Source organism: Ambystoma mexicanum, chromosome 2p, assembly GCF_040938575.1.
Source record: "Ambystoma mexicanum isolate Mex_15411 chromosome 2p, UKY_AmexF1_1, whole genome shotgun sequence".
NCBI lineage: Eukaryota > Metazoa > Chordata > Amphibia > Caudata > Ambystomatidae > Ambystoma > Ambystoma mexicanum.
In genome coordinates, this window is record NC_090923.1 from 84,403,600 (window position 1) to 84,428,768 (window position 25,169).

The window sequence follows — 25,169 nt, forward strand, 5'->3', positions numbered from 1 at the left end:
CAAACATTTCAAGATTTTAAGAGAATTTTGAAAATGTGCGATAAGAAATGCGCATTTTTTGCAGACAAATCTGCCCCACTAATTTAGACTGTCTCCACTGATGGGCACTGATTCTGTTCTATGCTTGCGACCAAACCTAGACTGTTGGTTCTACAATGTTCTGCAGCTCCACTTTGACTTTCAGACAGCTTTATCATTTAAAGCCAGATTAAGTATGAGAATGTTTCCCTTCTGTGCCCCATAAGTGTTGCTATCAAAGTTAAATTTCAAGGCACACTGCACTCTTCTTGCAGAGCCATTCAGAGCTTCATGAAGAAGTGGTGCAGAAAGGGCAGGAGTGTAAATCTGTTTTTCTGGGAGAAATTGAGCAGTTCACCCAGACAGATTGTTTGCTACTTGTGGCCTGGTCCAGCTAGTGTCCAGATGCGAGTGGTGGCCTCATAAGATGGCAGAGGCTGTTCCAAAATTGGGGTATCTGTTTGCAAGCCCAAAAAGTAATGTTTCACTGCTATGCCAGATATTTAAGTTTGTGCTTTTAGCCTTCACACTTTGTCCTCCACAAACGTCTATTTAAGTGTGACTGCAGAGGATGCCAAACTGTATGAAAGGTCCTCTTTGGGTCGTCTATTTACATAATGATATTGCTTGGTGTTTCCCAAAAAAACTCTTCACACAGATTTTACTTGGACAGCAGGAGTAGTGGGCGATTAACCTCCGAATCAGAGGCTATGTGATTGGCATAACTGTAGACAGCGAACCGAGAACCAGGACACTAGTACAATTATTTTAGGAATATAGGATTAGGTGATTGAGTAAGAAGCGGGACAGATGTCTCTACGAAGAGTGAGTTTTAGTGCATTCCATAGTGGAGTCATGCATTACTTTTGGTGTTTGAGTGGCTAGCTTGCATGTTTGGATCCGATGTGGATATGCATAATGGTCATCATAGTGATTGAGTCGAATGATTGAATACCACGGGGATTCTACCCCTCCCCCACACTATACAATACATATACCAAACCTCTTTGACCTTCTTGACTCTTTGGTTGCCATCTACACCAATTCTGCAGATAAAACCGAAATACTCATCCCTATCACGGGTAACTTTGCCCAGGACACCAACACAATCAACTCAGTTTACAGCGCCATACAAAATAGGATGGCTGCACACCTTTTGGTTGAATGACAAACTAATTGTAGGCACCCCCTAAAAAACCTGGACCCCCTCCTTCGTTGCCCTCTGCATTTATGGTACCACCATCCCTGTCCTGAACCGAGTCAAAACCCTAGGAGTCCACCTAGAAGCAGAACAAACTATGACGAAATAAATGCTTGGTTATCCGCCATGGCTTACACCCGATCTTCCCGACTCCTATCACTGAGCAGACAATTCCTGGCCCGCAACAACTGCCTCACGCTCACACGTGCTCTCATCCTCTCAGAATTAGCATGCTTCTCATGGGCACCTCAGCCTTTAAGTATGATAGATGTTTGACAACCTTTGTAACCTTTATCTTGAACAAATGCTGTGATACCCCAGGGTTTGGCCATTATATAAATGTCATAAATAAGGGGTGATTTTAGCAGAATCGAAGAGACATTCGATTTTCCATACCCTTGGATGCCTCAGCGTACAGGAAACGGGTTGTCTTGGCAAAAAAAAACGAGAAAAAGAACATGCAATGATTGGTTGCTCGGTGTGATGTATTCTGTATGACCCTGTAATGAACATGATTGGATTATCTGGAAGTTGCATACCTTAACCTTTGGTTCATGCTGGGGGATTTTTATCTTGGTTTTAAGGTTACCTTTTTGGAAATGCATGTCTTTGATGACATGAAATTTGTATTTCAAGCGATGGTGAGGTGTAGCACTCTTGGTTTTTGTCAACTTCCGTTAGGCAGGATTGTATGCAGTACCCTTTGGGTGCACTGCAATAACCTTGACCTCTTGGCAATAGGGACCCAACCTTTGGTATAAGTCTGAACTACATAGGTTGGTAGTGTGGCTGAGCAGTCAGGCTTATCTCAAGGGGTCAATGTGAGCAGTATTGTTGTGACAGTTTCAAAGTAGCAGTTATTAAAATAGACACTTATGCTCAAGGTTTCTTCATAAAACAATTAATTTATTTCATTCAGTTGTGTAAGCCTTCTTCAGAAGCAAGCAATATATGTAACAATTAAAATACACTTCAAAACACACTTTCTCTAAATCAGATTATACCCATTGGGGATGGCACACAGACACTTCTTACACGCTCCGATGACTTTAATAGCTAGGACATGGTGGACATTGATTTATCACTGGTACATTTAGAGCAATACTGAGTTTGGTGTAAAAAATAGAATAGAGGAATAAAACAAAGGTCAACAAATAATCCACAAACCGGTAAGTACTTCTAAAAACTTCCAATGCAGAGTAAATTGACCCTTTCCTGGGGAAAGACCAAAGCACAAAGTCTGAGGTAAAGGAGTCTCTCAGGGAGCCAGGACTGCCAAAGTTAATTGCACAATGTTTAGGGGAGCTGAAGATCTTCTTTGCAGGCAGGTAAAAAGTCTTGCACAATGTTTTTAGAAAAGATTGTAGAGGAGGCTTTTGAGGGGCAAAGCTTTAGAAACTCTGCAAGGTAACCAAAACGGGTCTCAACTGAAAGCAAGTAAGGCTAAACAAGAGGTAAATTCTCTTGGGCTTTACAGTACAGTACAGTACCTCTGTTTAGAAGAAATGGTTCCAGCTGGCTTCTGTTCCTGTACATCTCTGCAGAACCTGTTCCTAAGCCTGTCGTGGGGACAAGAGGGAGGACGTCTGGGGACACCTGCTCTGCAATGGCAAGGTTAGCGGCAGAAATGGGCAAACTTCAATTCAGCGGTCCTTCTGTGTTTCAGCTCCTCACATCTGACCGCAAATGGCAACTCTGCGTTTCTCGGATACCACTTCAGACTTGCCTTGCTTCTGGGGTCCAGCACTCTGTTGTGGCTCAGGCTTGGTCAGTCCTACATCAGGGCAGTCTGGAGAATCTTCCTAGCGCTCGGGTCCGACTTAAAAGCAACTCACACAATCTGGTGTTCCTCTCCCTGGCACTTCGGGTCCAGCAGCAGTGGAAATACAGCCAGCTCTGAGAGGATGTCCAGACGGGCTTACTTCAGAGTTGATTGGTTCCACCAACTGAAAGGGATAAGTAATCCCTACAGGGCTTCTCTAGTCGAGGCGAATTCGGAGCTTCAGCACAGCAGCAGAGCTGCACCAGGCAAACCAACGGTCCTGGAGTTGCAGCAGGCGTCTCTTCCAAGTTCTTCGGATTCCTTCGTCCAGTAGTCGACTCTGCCTTCCAAACCAAAAGGCCTAGCCTTTTATGCAGGTTTCTCCCATTCATTCCAGCCTAGCTGTCAATCACACAGCAGGGTGGCTGACTTTGCCGAACAGCCAGCCGGCCATCACCTTTTGGTGCATTCCTGTAACCAAGGGGATTAAGCACAGGCATTTCGGGCACCACCCTCACTTCCTGCCCCCCTGCCAGACATACTCGTGAATCCTGGCAAAGATAAAATGAACAAAGGGACCAAACCTGGTTTGGCGCGTTGAGTGAAACTCGAGGGACCTTTCCAACAAGAAATGGCTCATAAAGACGACCGGTGCCATTTTGACAAAATGGTCACCCATTTGTGCCTTACTGTAGCTGCAAACGCAGCAAAAAGACACAGTGGTAGTAAAAAGTGAACTACTGCCACCAGCCATTAATTGTTGAAAGGGTAACATAAAAATGTTTCATGAGAAACTAGACGAAGGGCATTGTAAGTAACCCCTCCATCACCCTATGGTAAGATAGTGTGTGCTGGGTCTAGAAAGTTACATATGTAAGTAAAGTCCATTTCACTTCACTGCTCTTGGAAACAGCAGTTTCACCAAGAGAAGGTACTTAAACCTTTGGGAAATCGAAGACTTCCCTATGCCACTGCACTGAAGGTGCTGTGTCAAAATGTAAAGATGATGCCTGTGGAGTTTGTCAAACTCCAAAGTAAAAAAAACACAGGGTCAAATTTCACAATAGAAATACAGGAGAGATAAAGTCCTGAAGTCCAGCTGGGGGGCTCTGAGAAATTAGCACATTTTTAGAATTCTCCCTAACAACTTCTGAGGCCAATTACGGAACTTGGGTTGGCCCATGGGGTTTCTAGCCTTTTCCAATGTGGATCAAGGGACTTGGACATCGTTTTTTTGCCACATTTCCATTCAGGATATCTGCATCAGTAAGTTTATGAAATCTTTTAAGGTAGACTTCTCTGTCTACTTCTAGTTAATGCGCAATATATTTATTGAACATTTGTAAGGCGCCTATATAAGTGTTTCCAGGGCCACAAGACAAAAGGGTGGGGTTGTGGGGCGGTGGTGCAGAGGAGAAACAATAAAAATGGTCCTACTAGGCCTTGTGACATTCGGAACATGCAAGTGCAGGGGGAAGGGGCAGGTGACGGCGGAAGGGATGGGATGAGGGGCAGGGGAGAAGTAACAGGTAGGGTTAGTGCCGAGGTGGGGGGACCAGGAGGGCAAGTGATAGGGGTAAAGGGGTAGGAGTCAACTAGTGCGAGGACTGGGAGGACCAGAATTCAGGCTGTTCCGGGAAGGGTTCCCGAGAGCAAGTGCTGGTTTGAGGGGTGCTGGGGTAGACTGGAAGATAGTGGGAGCTCCTGGCGAGAGCCACTGGGTTGGTGATATCCATAATGATCAGTGTTTACCAAGATTTCTTTTGGGCGGTTGATTTACTCTTTACAAAAAAGGAACATCATATGCATTTACCATGATATTAATGTACATTTATTTCATTGTTTTTTTTATTAGTTGCTGTCTCCTAAAAATTCTCAAGCATATCAGAATGTAGGAACCAATCGAGACATTTAGTGTGAGGGCTGACACTGCATGCTAGCCCCCAGTAATCTGTGGAGCTTTCAAATGCAACAGCACTCGTATACTGTCAGATGGCAGCAAAGTTGATTTCAGGAGGTTTGTCTGGGGAAAAAAGCAGATTCGCAGAGATAAATCACATTTGCTGATCGTGCAGATACCCTCGTCTGTTTTTGAACCTACATGCACACCTTACATGGCAGATATAAATACAAGGCCGGTGTTAAAATCTCTTATAACAGACTCGGCCATGAGTCACTGCGCCCTTCGCAATTGCACCATCTCTTAAAGTACATTTGTTTTTCATATAATTAGAAATTTGAAGTATGCCCCTAAGAGCATTTTCATTGCAGCGTTTAGTTTACCTACTTCATAAGATTGTTGACCGCTTGCTCTAAGGAAATGTATTTTTGTAATTTGTGTGCATAATTGCAAAAAGACTTTCAACGTTGTTTTTTTCCCCCAATGTAACTTGGGCACCATAGATCAAAGATGCACATTTTCTTTTTTCGTGGACTCTTTCCCACTCTGGAGGGTAATGGTACATCTTTCGCCTTTTGTTGGATGGTGCATCTGCATCCAGGATTTCAACAAGGGTAGTTCATTTGTTTTTTGTTGGGTCTGCATGTGCAAAATGAATCTGGAGTATTTCAATTTGTTATACGGTTTTAAAACTATTCAGCATATAGTGTTCTGTTTTGTCAAAATAAAAAACCACTGCAGTTTAGGATATCCTCAATTCATGCAACTTGCTGACATGCTAGGTCCCAGAATTCAACCAGGTAAAAGTAAGCCAAAGCCTAATTTGTAGACTAGCCTTAAAGGTTTGTATGGCAAACGAATTGGCAAGATTGAACAAATTAAAACGTGGAAACCATGTGATCAAGTTAAATGAAAAGAAAGTAAATCACAGGGTTAAAATAACATTCAACTTTAAAGTGATGACTCTAAACGTGCATGAATCATATAACGGACCAACCAGACAATATACACATTTTGAGCAAAGAGTATGGTTGTAGAGGGGGGTGGGCGACTTATTCATAATTGGTTGAAACCTGCCACCCATTTGCTCTTTATGAAGGAAGCAGTATTGCAGAGAACAGGCTCGTTGACTCTCCCTGCTTGAATCATGCAGATCATTCTAGTGCAGGACCAATTGGCCATTTCTGGCTTGCATATACAGCTCTGACATACTGAGCGCTGCAGCATCACAAAAATGGTTTAAAATGATGGACAGATTATTTGGAATGGCATCAACATGTGCTTTACAGTGGCAGTGCCAGCAGTGTGCAGGCAAATCCAGAGTACTGTTGGTGACCAGGCAACTATTGGAATTTTCCATGTGTTAGAGGATTGTTTGCATGGTGTTTTTACCAATTTTATGTAGCAAACAGTGCTCATAAATTTCACTTGTTCAATCTAGTATTAAAATCCCCAACCAGAATTTGAGCATATGCATACAGGTTCTCCACAGATACGATTTGTTTACAACCCTGTTGTTCTCCCATCCTATGACTCTCTTCGATGTGCTCTCTCTGTATTCACCAACCTGTTTTGCACAGTGATCCGTTACTTAGTAACTAGGTTCAAGCTATATTATTCCTATTTATATATATATATCACAAATATATACTATATATAAATATATACTGATCACTTAACACCAACTACTTCATTCGTAATCTTGTTTTGTAAAATGTAGGCTGAAACAGAACTCTCAAACCATGTTTTTTAAGTCTTAGCATTGATGCTACATGTCATTTAACATTTTTGCGTGGCTTTGGAAATGTAACTGGACAAGCACAGGAATGCAGCCAGTAGTTTCTCACGTTTACCTAAATGTAAAATGCTGTGATCACTTTAATTCCTGTATTGGGACACTTATAGAGGTGGGCTCCTCATATCACAGCAAATGTCATATTACACTTTAATACAATTGGGCTACTACTGCCATAAAACAAAGAACTCTATCTTCAAATAAAAAAACAGTTTTAACATGAACCGTAACACGTATTGCTGGATTTTCCTTTTTTCTTGCAAACTGGGACTCAGGTTGTCTTTTATTTCTATACAAACGCACAAATGCTGTTTACAACTGTAGCTTTATTTTCCCCATTCGGATTGAAATCCTACAATTACTATCATGCAAAGTAATGCTGCCCGGCTGGGGCTCCCATCTGGAACAGCTTTCCCTGCCCTCTCTTGAGCAGGACCACCTAAGGTTCTGGAAGCAACTCTAGACCTTCCTTTTCGCTTCCACCTTCTCTCTCCCTCTCTTGCTGATGGCCCTGTCTGCTGCTCATACTGGGTACCTGGCCACCCACTGAACTTACGGGACCAGGCTCCTGCACGACTGGTTGCCCTTGCACTGCCTCTGGGACTCCCAACCACTTAAGGGACTGTATCTGCAACCCTACAGTCCCATGACTCTCTGCACTTACAAGCCACTTCCCTTAATAGCTATTTTGCACTCCCCACCACCCCCTGTCACTTCTCCCCTTCCGCTCTTGCACAGTCTGAATGATACATGGCCTAGTAAGATGGTGGTTATGTCCTCCTGGCCTCCCTTCGTCTTGTCGCGCCTTGAAACACTTGTGTACAGGTGCGTTATAAATGGCATTGCATATATCAAAACCGAAATAAATCTAAAACACGAGACTGAAGGGTTCAGGGTCGGCTTTGCAGCATTATGCACCCCTCCCCTAATTGGCCATCGTTTGCACCTCCATGGTGACTATGACCACAAAACAAATTTCCCACCGATACTGCCCCAAGTCCTCCAAATCCAGATGCAGCTCCACCTTTACCATGCACACACACTTTGCCTGTTTGCTATTCAGGAAGAGTAGAGGGAAGGGTCAGGGGAAGTGGCTCAGACTTCAAAATAAATTATCTACTGGTTGTGGAGACCCTGGCTCCAAGGGTTCGCAGCTGGAAGTGTTATTTTAAAATCACTTAAGTGCTTGTTATGCTTTGGCTTTTGATACTCTGAATCGTGTCTTTAAAACCTGTCGTCATTGAAATACATGGAAAAATGTATTATGTCGTTTAACTGTTTTACAAAATAAGTTCAGTAAAAGTAAGGTACAATGTGTTTTTGTTTTATAGGGGAGGCAAGAAGCAAGTTGAAGTGGGCAGACGGGAAGATCATTAAAAATGAGGTTGACTTGCAGGTAAGTGGAGCTGGTGAGTCTCATCTCAAGGACAGAACCAGATGGCAAGATCCTGAAGCTGGTGGATTTGGAGATTCCAATTTACAAGCATGTCACTTATGGGCAGTTACCGAAATATTATGCAATTGCCCAGCTATGTGCAGAATGTTAGCACAGCTTTTGCTGTCTGGCCCAAATCACGCCTTCCTTAATCTGAATGTTGTGTGCCGGGGAGCGTGGTTCATGTTTGTGGCCATATCACCAGCAGGAGGATTTGGATGCTTCTCTTGCTCAGAAGTTGGAAGTCCCTGTGAGCATTGGTTCACCCAGCTCCACGCTGCTCCCCTGTCATGTATGTTATGGTCTTCTTTCCCAGCATCCCTAGGTGCAATCTCTGAGGAAGACATGTCTGCTGTGCTGTCCCACATAGCTCCCTCACAAATCTGTGCAGTGGGGGAGGCGACTCAATTAGCTTCTGTGATCCTTTGTCAGGGTGGTTCGGCTGACTAGACAAGGGTAACTGAACAGGAATAGCTCCCGTCTGAGGAACTGAACAGGAAGTGGCACTAGCTGCTTGTTCAGCTCAACAGTTGCTTTGCTGATCACAAACTAAGTGGCGAGCTGTGTATTTCCGGTACTACAGGGGGCTAGTTCATTCAATTTATGTAAACCGTGTCCAATGAATACGACAACAGCATTGTATTTGGACAAACAATTCTTCTCATTTCACAATTTCACATCTTGTTATACTGGCTTAGAGAAATTGCGATGTTCGGACAGAGATGTGCTATTTGCTTTCCATTGGATACAGAGAAACATGTAAACAAATGCCTGCCTGTGTTTGTTTTGACTCCCAGGCTTTCTTTCCTGGCCCTAGGGGGTGTATTCTTTCCACTTGCTAACTGTAAGTCTGCCCTTGGGATCTTAACCATTGTAAGTAGTTATTAGCAAAATAATTATCTCTGCAGAAATGAATTTGTTGCACGCAGAAAGTCCTGTTGCTATGGCACGAGTTCTTAGAAGGAGAGTGCGTAGCTGCTACCGCTGTAGACTCCTAGACACAAGTCTCTGTGCCCTTTGCTGGCCCACAGGTGCCAGGGATGGTGCTCGGTGTACTGTGCTGTTTTCTTTCTTGGCATTTGAATGCCCAGGTGGCACCAACTGGGTCCCTGTTGCGTGATCTTGCTAGTTATGCATGCCCTTGTAATGAAAAGCTTTATTTAGTGTGCCTTCACTGTAAATACTATTGTTGTAAGTCATGGTTAAAGGGAACCCCAGAATTGGTTTAGTTGGATCCCTGTTCCTTTCTAACTGTTTTGGGGCCATTGATGCAAAGAGATGCAAGTCTATGAAACCAATTTGATTTCGAAGCTGGCTGGTTCCAGATTTAAGCAATCGGCACTTCCAATTTTATTCTAGGGCCCGTGTGGTGGTGGTGGTGGGGGGGGGGTCCGTATCTGGGGGATGGGCTGCAACCAGTGTTCACAGTATTACAAATTCTTTATATCACCCTTTATGATGCATGAAATGTGTACCCACGGGCCTTGGTTCAGGGGCTGGTCTTCGGACCGCCTCTGCAGCGTCACACTAGGAAATCTAATCTGCCCTAGATGTGCTGCATGCCCTACTTTGGTAGCCTCTGGCCCAGACTAAAGTTTCTTTCCCCCAGCAGGTTTATTCTTTCCCATGCTGAGAATTGACAGGGGAAGGCAATGCCCATAGTTTAAGTCTTTAAATGTGCACTATTTTTGGATTCATATGTGAATGTGGTAAATTTGTTTGTTTTTAAGTTTGTCCTTTGTATGGTACTTTGCTGTGACCTAGTGATTTTACTCATTGTTTGTGGTGAGGTGATTTCATGAAAATGTAATTTTGGCTGTAGTTTTTGATACTGTTCAATCTAAGGTGCCTTTGTAGGTAATGTTTTAGGGTCAGTTAGTATAAGGTTTGTTTTTGACTGCATGTTTTGAGGTCATGTCATACAAGGTGTATTTTTATTTATTGCATTAGTTCATATTGTTTTGAGTTTATTGCAGTGCCCAGAATGGCTGGGAGCGATTTAGCTCCTGCACTTAGCCTAAGGGAGCATGTTTTGATTACCACCAACTACAACGATTCATCTATATTTGACTCCAGAGTGCAACTGATGGGGGTGGGGAGGACACAAAAAACTTGCATCAAAGGCGCAAGTTCATTTGTGGCCTGCTGTGCCCTAGCTCCCCAGGCGTAGCTCCTACCTACTAGGTGATGCCTGATGCAGACGTTACTTTAAGATTTGATGCGCAGAAGGTAAAATATGATTCCTGTATACTATGTTCACCATTTGTGTACTTTGTAAAGGTATACCTTTGTGCAGATGTTCTTTTCTTTACTTGTCATTTGTGAGGGGGAGTTAAGGTTCCATTCTTTTTATTTAGTTATTTTGTTTATATGTTAAACATTTAAGTTTTGGGAATGCCAACGTTTAAAGACTAAAACTCTTTATGGAGAGTAACATCTACCTTTCATGCCTCCACTGCACGGATTTCATTGTTTTTGTGAAAGGGAAGATTAACTTGTTTACAATTAATGCGTTCATTTATAAGCGTTTACAGGCTTGTGATTGTCAATTGTTCATCTATTTGCTGTTTTTGTAGGATTCTTCATGCACTACATGGTGGTTCTTTTATTCACTGTGGCAGTACACATTTTACATTAAGGGGACAAGTGACCTCTTTGGGCTGGCTAGAATATGCTTCCTTATTTTGTCTTTTGTGTCAATGACAGTTGGAGGTGGAGCTTATAGGGAATCCTTGTCTTATGTCTTGTACATGGTGTTTGTGCAGTCAAGTTAAAGCATGTATATAGGGAGTTTGGGTGAGTGGGGGGTACAAGCAACATTTCGAGGGAGACATCCTTTTCAAGTCTATAATTTGAGACACTCCCCAATTGGTTATTACAATCCTTAATTCCATCCTTATGTCCATATCTCGGTCTAAATGTGCTAATGGACCTATATTGCATTTAGATGTGCAAACAAGAAATTGCTGAAACTGGGGAAGTCTAAAGTTCCTGCGGTGTATGCGCTGTTTGACTAAGCAGTACCAGCATATCTTTCTGCTCTTACACCCCGTGGATACCTGTGGAATCTTTCTTTGCTGTTCACACATGGAGGTGGACTTCTCTCTTAAAACCATTGCACTTGGAGCGGAGCGCGCGCAGTGTGCGGGCTCTGTTTGGTGTTTGTGGGCCGGAGTCGAGAGGCAGGCCCCCAGCCTCTGTGCCACGAAATAGACTGTTGCACCATCAACAGCCAGCCTAAATAGACTAACAGCAACAACCTCTACCCGACTGTGTGGATTGCGCTGTACTTTCTCCATTGAGCATGACCTATGAGCTTCGGAGTGAGGGGTTAATTGCTGCCCCTCACCTCACACCAATTTCGGATGCAGAAATGCTGGCGGCTGCTTTCCTGCCCCTCCCACCATGACAAGTGGGGTTGGAGGCAGTCCCAACTCGGGCCGTACTATTTCAGCCACTGGCTGCACCTGACGAGAAAGGGAAAAGGGAGAAATAGTGGGGTTGATCAATATCTTCGTTATTCCCATCAGCGACTGACATTTCCTAACCCAAATCATTGACTACTCCCTCAAATCCTTCTCTTGTGACCAAACCTTGCTAAATGTGCTTCAGTGCATTGGACTGTTTCTACGCAACCGCAGGCAACAGTTGCCACCCCCAAGTGGGCAGGCGCCTTAGCTGCTGTAAATGCAAGTAGCTATAATAGCAAGACTAACCACTTGCTATTACAACATAGCAAAACAACTGTGCGCCCTCAGGAATGCGGCCTATCGAAGCAACAAATCATTGCAATGACGTGTGGTTTCGGAATCCAGCAAACTACCGGACCCGGCTCTGGTTAATCCAGTCTCCTGTTCTATGGACAGGAAGCTGCAATGAATTGTGCTGCATCGGATCTGGCTAAATTGACAGAAGGGATCTGTCTAAGAAGAACAAACAGCAACACCAATTACCAGGAGGCCTCTACGGCAAACACACCACCAGACCTGGGCGATACTCAGGATTTATGTATTTGGCGTCCTGAATCGGCAGACCGTGGGCACAGATTTTTTTTTCTTTCCTTGTCTCCAGCTTCGTCTCCCAACCCGCTTCCTCCAAGGAGGCTGTCAGCAGTGTTCAGGAGATTGGACAATGGCTTACAGGCTGAAAAGGTTGATTTATGCACCGAAATGAACCAGTTCAATACAGCCCTTTTGGAATATTTACTCTTTAAATTTGACAACAGCCAAGTGTGCGCTGCAGCTCGGGAATTTCTTGTGGCCCACCAACCATCAGCACTTGGAGGGTGCCAAGGGCCCAGGACAAAAGCAAATGAGGCAGGCCTTATCCCAGAGTTTTCAGTTTGCCACTGTTCCTGGTAGACCTGATGTGGGATTACAAGCCCCATTCGACCCTAAAATGGCAAGGGTATGGGCTGTCTCTCATGGGGGCATGTTCCTGGGGGCAATTCAAAAGGACAAAAAGGCAATTATGGAAGCCCCTCACTGTGAAGTGATGGACGCCTCTATGCAAGAAGTGTTGGCTTTATGCCTCCTTAGAAGAGATCTTGGCTATAGCCCCATCAAACTCAGTTCCTTTGGAGCGCACCAGGGATCAATGGAGAATAAACTATCTAAGGGCCCGACGCAGAATAAAATGCAAAATATGGTCCAAAAAGAAATTGGCGTGTGGGGGATAAAAGCTTTATAAACGCCTTATAAATGCTCAAACGGCGGTAAAAACAGCTTTATCACAACTTAAATGGAGCTATGAGTGTGGCTGTTCCTGTGGAGACCAGGGCAGATGCCCTGCCTCCCTTCATCCAGAGTGATTAACAAAGCGAGAGGGTGGTCCAGGGCCTATCCAACTCAGCTGTGCTGAAATCTTCTTTGCTGGCAAAACTTGGTGACGCGCCTGCCTGCTCACATCCTCCAATCAGTGCTGGGACTGTTGAGAGCGCAACTGTTGATCTTCAAGTACGCCAAAAGCCCTTATATACCTGCTTGGCACCCCAGCGCTTCCCTATGGGTCTGATAAATCTCTCCTTGGCCATGGGAGCTCGTCCACCGCGGCCCCAAGATGAACCATTGAGTCTCTTGGAAAGTGCCATACTGGAAACCCGCCATGCAATCTTGAATCGTTAAACTTTCTTTATTGCATGGCATTCCTGCCTTGGGAGGCATCAAGTCTAGTGACATTGCCAGGATTCTCTTTTCAGACATCTCCAGAATGGATCAGGTAACTGTCCTTTTAGGGCAGTGTAGATCACCGATTTTGACTGGAATAACAGTCTTAGATGGCTAGGATATGCAAGGGTCGTGTGTTCCTAAACCACCACCTGGACAGGCAACCCTGGTTGGCCTTTCAAAACGTGGGAAGAGCAGACTTACACCCCATGACCCAAGCATCAGTAGAAGACCAAGTGATGACCCTGAAAAGGAAAATAATAGCTTCAGAGGAATCCAGAGACTGGTGTTCGCTTTTACTATCCCTTCCGAGCTAGACTAGTGTCTCATGCCCAGCCAACCATGTGTCTTTAGCCAGTTGCAAGACAAAAATGCAAAATTGTTCTCGGTTGCCTGCTTTAACACCAGAGGCCATGTCATCTTTATAACAACCGGGAGCTGGCGTCTTGACTGGGACAGCACCCAATTAATCTTCAAGAGACATGGCTAAAATGGCTACGCGATTGATTGGCTATATGGTGTTGCATCAAGCAGCACAGCATGGTGCAAATGGGGGCACCCATATGACAGCCTTGTGACTGTTATTAAATCTTCAACATGTGAAATTCTCTCTTCATGGGACCTTTTTTTGGCATACTGCTCACACACATCTGACTCAGCTCATTAAATATCCTGATGCTAAACATCTATTGGCACATGGGTATGGGCCAGTTTGCGTCTGTTTTGGAATCAGTAACTGGCTGTGTGGCGGACTGGCTAAACGCCATCCCGGCAGGTTTGGTCCTTGAGGTGGGGGACCTAAATTCAGACTGTATGGGGGACCATGCCCACTTAACCACCTGCCATTGCTGGAGACATCCCGTATTCATCCACTTGGACGATCTGAAAGAGTTTGTCTACAATAGACTTAGTTTTCTTATTGGGTGGGGATGGAAAGATGTGTGTATTTTGAAGAGCTACCTATGGATATCAGTAATCACTCCCTTTTAGTTGCCCATTTCTCTCCAGAGGAATTGTTCCCCCTAGACTCCTCCTCTGAGCAATTGACTCCAGGCAGACCTAATGTTACACCCAACCTGCATGGGATCAGACTGCACTGGACTCATCCCTACTTAATAGAGCCAACGAGGGATTTATGGGAAGGCTGGCGGATATGTCAGTGCATGATGGGGAGGCAGCCCTCTCAGCTGACAACTTTGAGCTCTTCATTTGTAGTATAATAAGTGCTACATCTCAAGGGAATGGTGGAAACAGGTTGATTAGGCTCTCCCATCTTCATGTATATGCATCTGAACTGGTCATAATACGGTAAGTCAGGAGTTCTATAAGATACATTAGTAATGATGCCCTGCCGATAGCACGAAATTATTAGACCGATTCAACAGGTCCACAAGAATTGGCTGCGCGCTACAATGGCGACTCTCCTGCAGAGACGCTGAGTCCATGTCAGTGTTGATCCGCGAGGACTCTGGCTCCTTTTGGTCACTCATTAAATCTAGAGGAATTGGGTCGGTTGGAACTTTAGTCAACGCTGTTGGGGAAGCCAAGTGGGTCGAATTTTAAACTTCTTTATGCATCTCCCCCGCCTAGGCTTGTCGTGAGCGGGAGTGGTGCTTTTGTTGAGGATACAGGCGTTATGTTGGACCTTTAGGAGCTTAATAGTACAGGTGTAATAACTAGTTGTATTAACTCTAATGTGCCAGGTCCCAATAGTCTTTCAAATCGCCTTTTTAAAACTAATCCTCCTTTGTGGGGTGAAATAGTACATCTATTTACGGACATTGCTCGAACCCTGCAATTTCCTCCTACTTGGGATAACGCTCATCATTGCCATTTACCAACGAGCGGAAAGAGACAACCTGCAGAACTATAGGCCCATTGCCATCCTCTATGCTGACTCTAAAATCTTCTCCACCATATTGTTGGAGCCTCTGGAAGCATGAGCTAATGGTAACCATCTTCTGGCAAGACGGCAGACAGGTTTCAGGAAGGGGATGGGGACACTCAAACGTATGGCATGGGCAAAAGGGTCCTGACCAGTCTACTTGGCCACCATAGATCTGGCTTCGGCTTTTGACGCAGTGGATCAAGTTCACCTTTGGGGCAAGTTGCAAAAAATGCGCAATCCCTTTGGGACTCAGACTACTTATTGGGCTTCACAAAGAATCATCTATACGAGTTTGCCTTAATCATCATGGCAACTTATTCCGCCCAATAATGATTAGAGCAGTAAAACAGGGGTGCATTCTGGCCCCCTGTCTTTACAACATATACATGTCACATATAGGCCTCCGTTACAAGCGGAGGCCCTGGCATCGCCTAAGATTGCACAAAATAAGGTGGTCTGGACACAGAATATGCCCAGGACTTTCTCATCTTTGACACTACTCCTGTTGGCCTGCAGCGGATTTTTAATGCTTTTAGTGCATTTGTCTGTGAGAATGCACTGAAGGTTAATCCCGCTAAGACCAAAGTAATGGAAATCTCTAATAGGTGTAGGTTTGTACCTTTTTTATAAATGGAATACACAAGACATACCAGTGTAGAGGATTGATTCTTTTATCTATTTGGGTTTCCACATTATAGCTAAACCATCACTCATTCCTATTTGCGCATGGCTACACTCCAAAGCGGTAAAACTCGCAACCCAGTTGCAATAAGTTGGTGCCAAATTCGGCAAGCTTTATCTTTTACCTTGTATAAAATATTAAAAAGGCAAGATTATCCCAAAATTACAATGTGGGATTGAGATTTACAATCCTGCTTTAGTTGAATATCTCCTGACTTTGGAAGCCATTATTTGGCGAAGAGTGAGTCTTCCTTAGTCTGTCCCCATTCAAGCATTCGATATGAACTAGGACTTCTCCCTTAAGGCCCGAGCACTGTGGCAATGCATGCCATTTTTTAGCAAGACGCTTGTCCAGACCCAAGATTCACTCTGGGAATTGTTTGAGGCATTGGTTGGCAGGAGCCCAGTTGCCTTGGCCACATTAAGAGCTCGCCCACTTGACACTGCTGGAGGTTGGCTGTTCAGAGAAAGACCTGATTGACAATTCTGACTGGGTGAAAACATGGCTATTTAAGGCTGATTGGGCACACCCTGTTGTGAAATTTCATGTGCACCCTGTTGTGAGTCATCTTATTTCTGACCATCAAAAGTAGGACTGTTTAGACCTGTATCTGTCAATTTATGCCAGTAGAGCGGCACGCTCTACTTTTCTGAGATTCCGGTTAAATCCAACGAGGACTAGAGTGATGCTTCTGATATGGTTTGGCTACAGAAGCAGTTATTTTGAAGATTTTGCAATAATTCTATGGTTAGAGAAACACATCTGCTTTTGGAATGTCCAGCCTGGTTACAAATGCGGATTAAATGCTTGGACAAATTCAATAGAATGAGGTGAGAGCCATTTGTAGATGGTGTGGTCCCTGGCCACAGACAGCCTTGTGGATGTTGCAGAGGGATGTGAATTTTATCCTTGCTGCAACCGGGAGCCAGTGGCGAAATTTTAGGGCTGGAGAGATGTAGTACCTGGGCTTGAGGCCAAAGATAAGTCTGACAGCCCTAGTGTGGTAAAGCTGGAGGGGGTTGTAGAGAGGAAGAGGGTAGGTAGATTGAGGAAGAGGATGTTGCAGTAGTCGAGCCTAGAGAGTACAAAAGCTGTAGAGGCATTGAGCTTCTGGGGGGAAGTGAGGAAAGGAAGGATTCCTTTGAGGACGTAGAGTTGAAAGTGGGCCTTCTTGGCAAGGTCCTCGATGTGAGGAAGGAAAATAAGTCGAAAATTACTGTTTTCTGGCTTCAGATGAAGGTGAAGGGGGAGAGCCCATCGAGGGTGGCCAGAGTGAGGTGAAGAACGAGGGAGCAGGAGTCCCAATGGGTAGGATCCAAGTCTTGCTGGCGTTGAGGCAGAGGTCATTGGATACCCAAGAACTGGATGGCAGGCAGTCAGGAATGATGGAAGAAGTAGAGGATCAGAGGGTAGTTTGAAGAATTGTCATCTGCACAACACTGGAAATGAGGGGGGAAAAGTGGAAATTAGATGTGCAAGATCGAGGTTAAAGTGCCAGGGAGGAATGTTGGAGCGCTGGGGAACGTCACAGGCAGAGATTGAGGTGGGAGAGGAGAAAGAGCCCAAAATAACCTGGGAGGGAGAGTCCTTGAAGGTTCGCCAATCCAGTGCCTGCTCCGAGATACCAGGGGGATTGTGAAGCCGTTTTATGAAGATGGGGTGGTTGACCATATTAAATGCAAAGGAGAGATCAAGTAGAATGAGAACAGCTGGAGAGTTAGGATCAAGAGATGCAAGCAGTTCTGCGCAGGTGTTCAGGAGAGCAGTTTCCATGCCTTTGGATATTCGGAATCCACATTGATGGTTGTCTAATCAACTGACCAGCTCTGTGTGTTGGGACAATTGGGGGAAGACCAGCTTTTCCATGAGGTTCCCAAGGAAGGGAGTGATGGAGAGCGGGCAGTAATTAGTCGGCAAAGAGGGTCGGCAGAAGTATTTTAATTTTTTTTTTCTTCCTTTCAGGAGGGTCCACACGAGTGCTTGAGGCAAGAGGGGAAAGATCTGGTAGCAAAGGAGTGATTGCAGAAAGCGGCCAGTGCAGGGGCTAGAGACAATATTGTCCTTAATAGTTCTGGAAGAACAAGGGGAGACCTGTTTCGAGGAGGCCTTCATAGAGCGGGCAACTCTAGTGACCTCATAGGATATGACTGGAGAGGAGGCGGAGAGAAAGGCGGAGGGGGATGGGCAGCCATTGGTGGCAGATGGATGGGGATCGGGGGGTGGAGAAGGGGGGGGGGAGAGTGCTCAGGATGTCATGAGTTTTTGCTGTGCAGTGAGGTGAAGAGGTGGTGTAGAGATTGCGGGAAGGGTTGGATAGTTCCTTGCAGATTTTCTAGAGTTCAGCTGTGTTAATAGCCGCCTTCACTTTCTCCACCATGACTCTACCATCTGTCTCATTTAATTTTTGAAGTTCTATTCCCAGAGAAGAAGCTCTTTAGGCCTTGTAGTGGTTTAGCATCTTCCCTTCTAAAATCTCCATTAATATCCTTTGTAGACGTGGATCAGTCCCATATTTTATTTACCTGAGTTAATGGTCCTGGCACATTCGAGTTTCTTAACTTTATTTGCCAGTTGGTGGCCTGCCCTTTTGCCTTGCTCTGCTAAACGTCAGGCATACTATACCTCCCTTTAAGCATGACTTTCTGCTTGGAGGGTAGCAATATGATCTGTACCTTGCTGTACTTGCTCTTACATCACAAATGACACTAATGCATTCTAAAAGCCTTATGTGACAAATGTGGTGGGGTATAAACACTACATTAAACAATTGTTAGCTTACACCAAATGCATGATATATTTGGAAAGAACTATGTTAAAGTAGGCCATAGTAGCTAGAACTTGAAGGTGGCTGGCTTTTAAGCGGTAAGCATTAACACAGACAAGTGTCATTTTCTTTGTGTTTTTTTTGTTTACCTCCTAGAAAGCAAAGCTCTCAGCATTTTGTTGGCTCGAGGCAGCCCATCATTTATTCCCTTCTGACATCTTTGTAAAGAAGCCTCATCGTGGCTCTCTGCTGGTTTTTTACTTGCCTCATGGAGAGGAAATCCATGTGCGCAGTTTACCAAATGTTTGCAGTTCTCTGGACTAACGGATACATGATTGTATAGCCAGCCATGAGATCTCAGTAGCCCCCTTAATTCTATACATACCTAAAATACATTGCATATTTCTATCTGTTGCCAGTGTCTAGGCCGCATTTTGAGCCATGTCTACATGATAAAACAGTGTAGCATTTCTGACACTGTTCTTTTGGTGTAAGTACACACCTGCCAAGACAGAAGAATAACTGCTGGGAGGACCTGTTGTACTCTACTGTGTTAAATGGTGTGGAGCCTGGAATAGGCATGCTTGCTTGTTACTGCCCTCGGCAAGGAGAGAATGGGAGTTGCCAAAATGTGACCTGGATGCTGTCACTATCTGGAATTTGGCAACAAACCTCTGCTTGGCTTTACGTACAACAAAAAGCTCTTGCATACAGTTTTGACGTGTGGAAGTTTAGGTTCAGTCTCCAGACTAGCATATACTGAGCCTGCGAAATGGGAGATGGGAGCTTTATCTTCTGGTGATGCTGCAGGATTAAAATCTGTTGAACACCAGGTCCACCTAGATGGAAAGTGGTGGTCGCCCTCCTTAGTAACTTACCTATGGGAAGAAGAGATCTGGGACTAGGATTGAGGGCGGGAGCAATTTCTGTTCTGTGGTGTAGTAATGGGGGGGGATAAAATTATAATTGAGGATGGGGGCAAGGAAGCACTCGCCCTAAAATAGATGACTGGCTAAATGAAACAATCCTACTAAGTTCTCATTAAAAGGTTATTTCTCAGGAGTACAAAGTGGAAGTACAACCATGGGCACAGATGATGCACTCCTTGAAGGTCGTGCCACACACTTTCAGGCTTCCCATTTTTTTGTTTGTTCATTCACCTTGTGTGTCGCAATGTTTTTGTTGATTCTCCTGCGTGGGCACCTTCAGCTTGAGGGGGGTAATGCTTGTTCTGTGTTACAAAATTGTGACCTGTCCTTTCTTGCCATACTGGTTTGAAATGTGTCCTGTTCTACAATTTCAATCGAAATTAAAATAAACTTTAAGTTGAAACATTTGAAAGACCTCATGCTGTGCTGCACGAAATGTCTGACCAATAGCCACGTAAAAGGGTGACCAAGAACTGAGGCATCACCCGGGTGTGGGGAGGGTTTTCAAGACCAGTACGTCCATGGGAGAGATTCCCGGAACTTGGTCGTTGTGGGCACTTTTCCTGATTTTATCCCTGGCTGCTGTTAAAGCAGAATTGCATTTGTCACGGTTCTGCTTTGTGACCCCAACCCCCCCCCCCCTGTTTTGGTTAAATTATTTTTTACTTTGTTCAGAGTTCTACTTAAATGCCCCAGCAACCTTTTTTAACAGGTACTCTGGTAACCATGTGACCTCTAGTTCAGGGGTGCTTTTTAAGCATCCCATTTTTTACCTGGGTTGAGAAGGGTAGTATATTTCTTTGTGGAGCAGGCCGGTGGCAGCAGTCCTTTTAGGCTTGGCTTCAGTAGGAGTGCATAAGTTGTTACTGGATTAGTGGCCCAATGTACCTTTATGGTAGCCATTAGAGTACTTATGTATTTTCTTAAGCCATGATCTCTGCCATTCTATTTGGTGCTTTCCTTTGTTTGGAGAAACCATGAGGAAGGCTCAAGATGTCTTGTGCAAACATGGGCTCCCTCTAGCTGTACACCCACTACAGTGTTTTGGACTGGTTCAGGCTATTTGCTGGCCCTAGGCAGACCAATACACAAACTGTCTTTGTGCTTGGAGGTTTTAATGGTCAGCCTGATCGGCTGGCTGCCAAAACCTTTGTATGCATTTTGTGATTGGGGGGACTGACCTAGACCAATCCATGAGTGAACGGGTATAGCTAGAGTAGACTCTGTGCCTTTATCAACTCTGCTGGGATTTCTGTAGGTTTACTTACCTGCTGTGGAGGATTTTTGCCACAAAGCCATGCTGCTCCTTTAAGGAACTCGAGCGGACTATATTGGCCAGGTCCTCTGTCCCTGCTCTTGGCTCAATTTTTTATTTTTGCTGCTGCATGTACCTGCGTGCTGTCCTTTGTCCTCCCCTGGTCTTCCTCGCTAGATGGGCAGGATGTCATGTGCTGGGATAGTTGTTGACTGTTATTTCTGCAGATTTCCTGTCTTGTCCTTCTGGTTTATAGCACCTCAAAGTAAGAAGCTTGTCATACAGAAGGTTTTATTTATTGGATATTTATAATGCGCCTACACAGCAAATGGTGTTTCAAGGCTAAAGAGGGGAGAGTGGATTCTGGGATGAAGAATAACAAAAAACAGTCCTAACAGTCCTAACAGTCCTACTAGGCCTTGAGTCATTTGGATCATGAAGGTGCAGTAACAGTGCAGGGGAGTGGAGCTGCGGGGGGGGTGGGGGGTGGAAGGAGAGAAGTGCAGTTGTAAGTGCAGCGCATGCATGTGCTGAGGGGTGGTGGAAGAGGGTCCCTTGGCTAGGCACGTGCTAAGGGGAGGCCAGGTGGGCATGTGCTAGGGGAATGCAAGGAGCGCAAGGAATGAAGGTCGGCATGCTAAGTGCAAGGATGGGGCTGGATGAGCTTAGTAGGGGGGCAGGCCCAGCCTGGCCGGTGCAGGGGGAGGGAGCCAGGTAGGGCAATTGCAGGTTAGGTGTTGGGGGGGCGGTGGGGGTCTAGGAGAGACCGGCATGCTGGGGAAGACTCGGCAAGGAGGGCCTGGTGCCCTGTATGGATCAGAGGGAACTAGGCAGCCAGTCAAAACGTGGCAGAAGAGAACATTAGCAGGGGATGTGGAGGGAGAAGGAAGAAGAGAAAAGGAGGGTCTTGAGATGCTTCTGGAACTTAAGAAGATCCGGCCCAAGTCTGAGAGGGGCAGGGGAGGCCATTCCAGAGAGGCTCCTGCGGAGGAGCGAGATCTACCGCCCACACTCGGCTTGGAATAGTGTCTGATCTGCAGAGTTGGAGCTAAAAGATCGAAGTGCTCTAACAGAGGTATTTATGGAGAGGAAGTTGGATGTAGCGGGCCCCAGAAAGCCTTGTGGATGATACAGAGGGTCTTAAACTTGATACTCAACCAGGAGCCAGTTGAGATTTTGGGGCTGGTGAGATGCAGTCCCTGGGCTTGAAGCCAAGGGTAAGTCTTGCAGTCCTATTCTGGATAAATTGAATAGCGGATTTGGGCAGAATGAGGAAGAGGTTGTTGCAATAGTACAGCCTATAGAGGACCAGGGCTCTGGAAACATCGAGTTTCTCAGGGAAGGTGAGGAAGGGGAGAATGCCTTTGAGCAGCTGAAAGTGGGCCTTATTGGCAATGTCTGTGAGGTGAGAAGTGGAGAGAGGAGTTCAAGATGATACCAAGGTTTTTTGCCTCACAAGAGGATGAGGGGTCCCAAGGAGGATAGCCAGAGAGTAGGAGGGAAGGAGGGAAATGGGCTTTCAATGAGAAGGATCTCAGTCTTACTGGCATTAAGGCAGTGATTGCAGCACACGTTGGCTGAATATCACTCTTGAATGAGAGGAAGAACTTGAGGGGCAGTGGAGGGAAGCTTGAAGGAGGGAAGTTATCTGCATAACATAAAGTGAGGAGAGAAGGCGGAGATCAAATGGGCTAGAGGGGCATAGTAGATGTTTAAGAGCCACGGCAAGAGGAGAGGCACGCCGCAGGTGGAGAGTGATGGAGAAGAGAAAAGGGCCCATTTGAACCTGAAATGGTTGATCCGAGGTCAACCAGTCCAGTGCCAGGTCCGTGATGCCAAGGGTATCGCAGAGCTGATTTATAAAGGTGGCATGATTGACCTTACCAAAGGCAGAGGAAACGTCAAGAAGGATGAGAATGAAAGGAGAGTTGGAATCGAGTTTTGGGAGCAAGTCTTCATGGGTGTTCAGAGGTGCAGTTTCCGTGCCTCTGGCTGCTCTGAAGCCAGACTGTTGGCCGTGGAAACAACCAACAGATTCAGTGTGGTGAATCAGCAGGGAGATGACAAGCATCTGCAATAGTGTGCCCAGGAAGGGGCTAATGGAGATAGGGTGGTAGTTAGTCTGGCAGGAGGGGCCGGCAGAAGACTATTTGTGGAGAGGATGCACAAGAAGTGGTTGAGGAGAAGCGGGAAGGAGCCAGTGGCAAAGGAGTGATTGCAGAAATCGGCCAAGGCTGGAGCAAGGGAGGCAATGTTGTCCTTGATAGTTCTGGAGCAGGGAAGCCCCTGTTTGGAAGAGACTTTTTTTTTCATAGAGGGGACTTTTTTAGAGACCTAATTGGGTTATCTGGGTGAAAGAGGAGAGTAGGAGGGAAGAGAAGGGGGCTGGGAGGGGCTAACAGAGGCCTGGGAATGGGTGATGGAGAAGGGAGAGGGCGTAGAGGCGAGTGAGGAAAGGATATCCTGAGTTTTGGTTATGTAGGAAGAGGCCAGAGGGATAGCAGATACATGGATATTGTGATAGTATTGGGGGAGTTACTTGCAGATTACGAACAGTTCTGGAGTGTTGGTGGCCCCCCGAGATGCAGGCTTGGATATCGGCCGCCTTCAAGCGGAAGGAGATTCTGTATTGCTTTTTGAGCAGGCCACTCTGTCAGAAGATGTGCGGGAAGCCTGCCACTGCCGCTCAGCAACTCTGCACTTGCGTTTTAGAGAGGCTAGGTCGGAATCATAGCCGCTGTTGCACTTTGAGGGAGATTTCATGTGAATCCTTATGACCGGTCAGTGGCCGGAGTGGCACAGGGAATGAAAGTGGCAGCAAAAGCAGCAACTGACACTCGCTCCATCGGTCGAATGACTGAGAAAATTGGCAGTGCGGGCAGAGGCTTAGCCGGTGGACCCAAGAGATACATTTGAGGGGACCAGAGAGCATGATCCGTCCAGGCGAGAGGTAGTGAGGGGGTCGGAGGTAGGGATGTCTGCTGAGATGAGAGCATCCAATGTGTGTCCGGCTGAGTGGGTGGGATTGGAGGGAAGAATGGTGAGGGAAAGTGTCAGGCTGCGGAAGATTCCTGAAGCCTCATTACGGGAGGCAGGGTGAATATTGGAAAGATTGCTCAGCGGGTTGAGCACTTGCTGCTGCGATCTGAGCGTGATCTGCAGGCCGCAGGTTTGAATCGCGGCAAGGCCAACTCAGTCTTACATCTTTACTAGGTCGATAAATGAGTACCAATTTCGGTTGGGTGATGATATATGCAAATATGTGTGCTGTAAATTGCTTTGGTTTAAGGCGCTATATAAATAAACTCCTTATTATTGAAGTCTCCAAGGAAAAGAAGATTGGAGGTGGAGGACAGGAGAGAATAGGTGAGGTTAGACAATTCAGGTCCAGGTCCTCAAGTAAGTGGCAGATGTCGGAGTAATGTTTACCGAGAAGGTCTGGTCTTGGGCTTATTAAGCATCTTTCAACCATGAGTGAAGTACAGGAAAGTCGAAGCCTCTTCAAACTCTGTGTGAAGTGTAGATTAAGGAGCGTCTTCGTGGAAGATCGACATACTAAACGCTTATATTACCTCCATCCAGACCACAATGAGGAATGCGAGGTGTGCCAGGTTTTATTTTTAAGAAACCCAAAAAAGACAGCTACAGCAGACTGTAAGCGTGGGTCAAGTCTTGCAAGGCCACTGACTCGGCTGCGCACCACAGTCAAGCCTCATCTAGGACCGGCAGGTCCAAGGAGCAAACTCCCTCCATGAGGACGAGATCCCTTGAGGACGCCCAACACACAGGGGTCCAAGAGGCAGGCCAAGCTCAACAACACTAGCGCTGCTGATACGGGTCCCACGTAGGGCAAAAGACAATAGCCATCGGCCTCTATGGTGTGCTTACCAACAAAAGGGTCCTCTTCAAAGAGGAAGTCCCCAAACCTGGCAAAACTGTCTGTGGATGAACCGACAAAATGAGTCCCGAGATGACATGTCAAAGCTGGCTAAGACCTTGCAGCATGCCAGGTTGACAAAAGCAGCAACAAGCTCATTGTTGATTAAGTCAACGACGACCGCTGCAATAGCGGTGAAGGTGAAGTGGGCCTGCGAAGGAGGTGACGGACACTCCACAGGTGTCCTTACCCCAGGGCGAGACATGACTGGGGAAGCAGCGACTAAGGCGGCGGCCACTCTGGGGTCAGAGAAGGACTCGCGCCTTGAAACACTTGTGTATAGGCACGTTACAAATGCCATATCATTTCACAGACCTGCAGCCTCCTGAGAAAGAGAGGGAGTGTGTGCCCTTTCTGTGGAACTTCCTGGTACATGGACCAGCGGGCTACTCCAGATAGGCTGGAGCATATCTACTGGAGTACAGATCAGCACGATCT

The 25,169-nt window shown here is 45.8% G+C and overlaps 1 protein-coding gene across 1 annotated transcript in view; it reads left to right on the forward strand.

Moving 5' to 3' along the window:
* The window catches only part of QARS1 (glutaminyl-tRNA synthetase 1), a 950,222-nt gene that overhangs the window by 194,559 nt on the left and 730,494 nt on the right, over positions 1-25,169 (forward strand). The window contains exon 5 of the mRNA XM_069643299.1: positions 8,008-8,072. Within this exon, the coding sequence (XP_069499400.1) occupies positions 8,008-8,072 (65 nt within the window). The remainder of the gene's footprint in view (positions 1-8,007; positions 8,073-25,169) is intronic.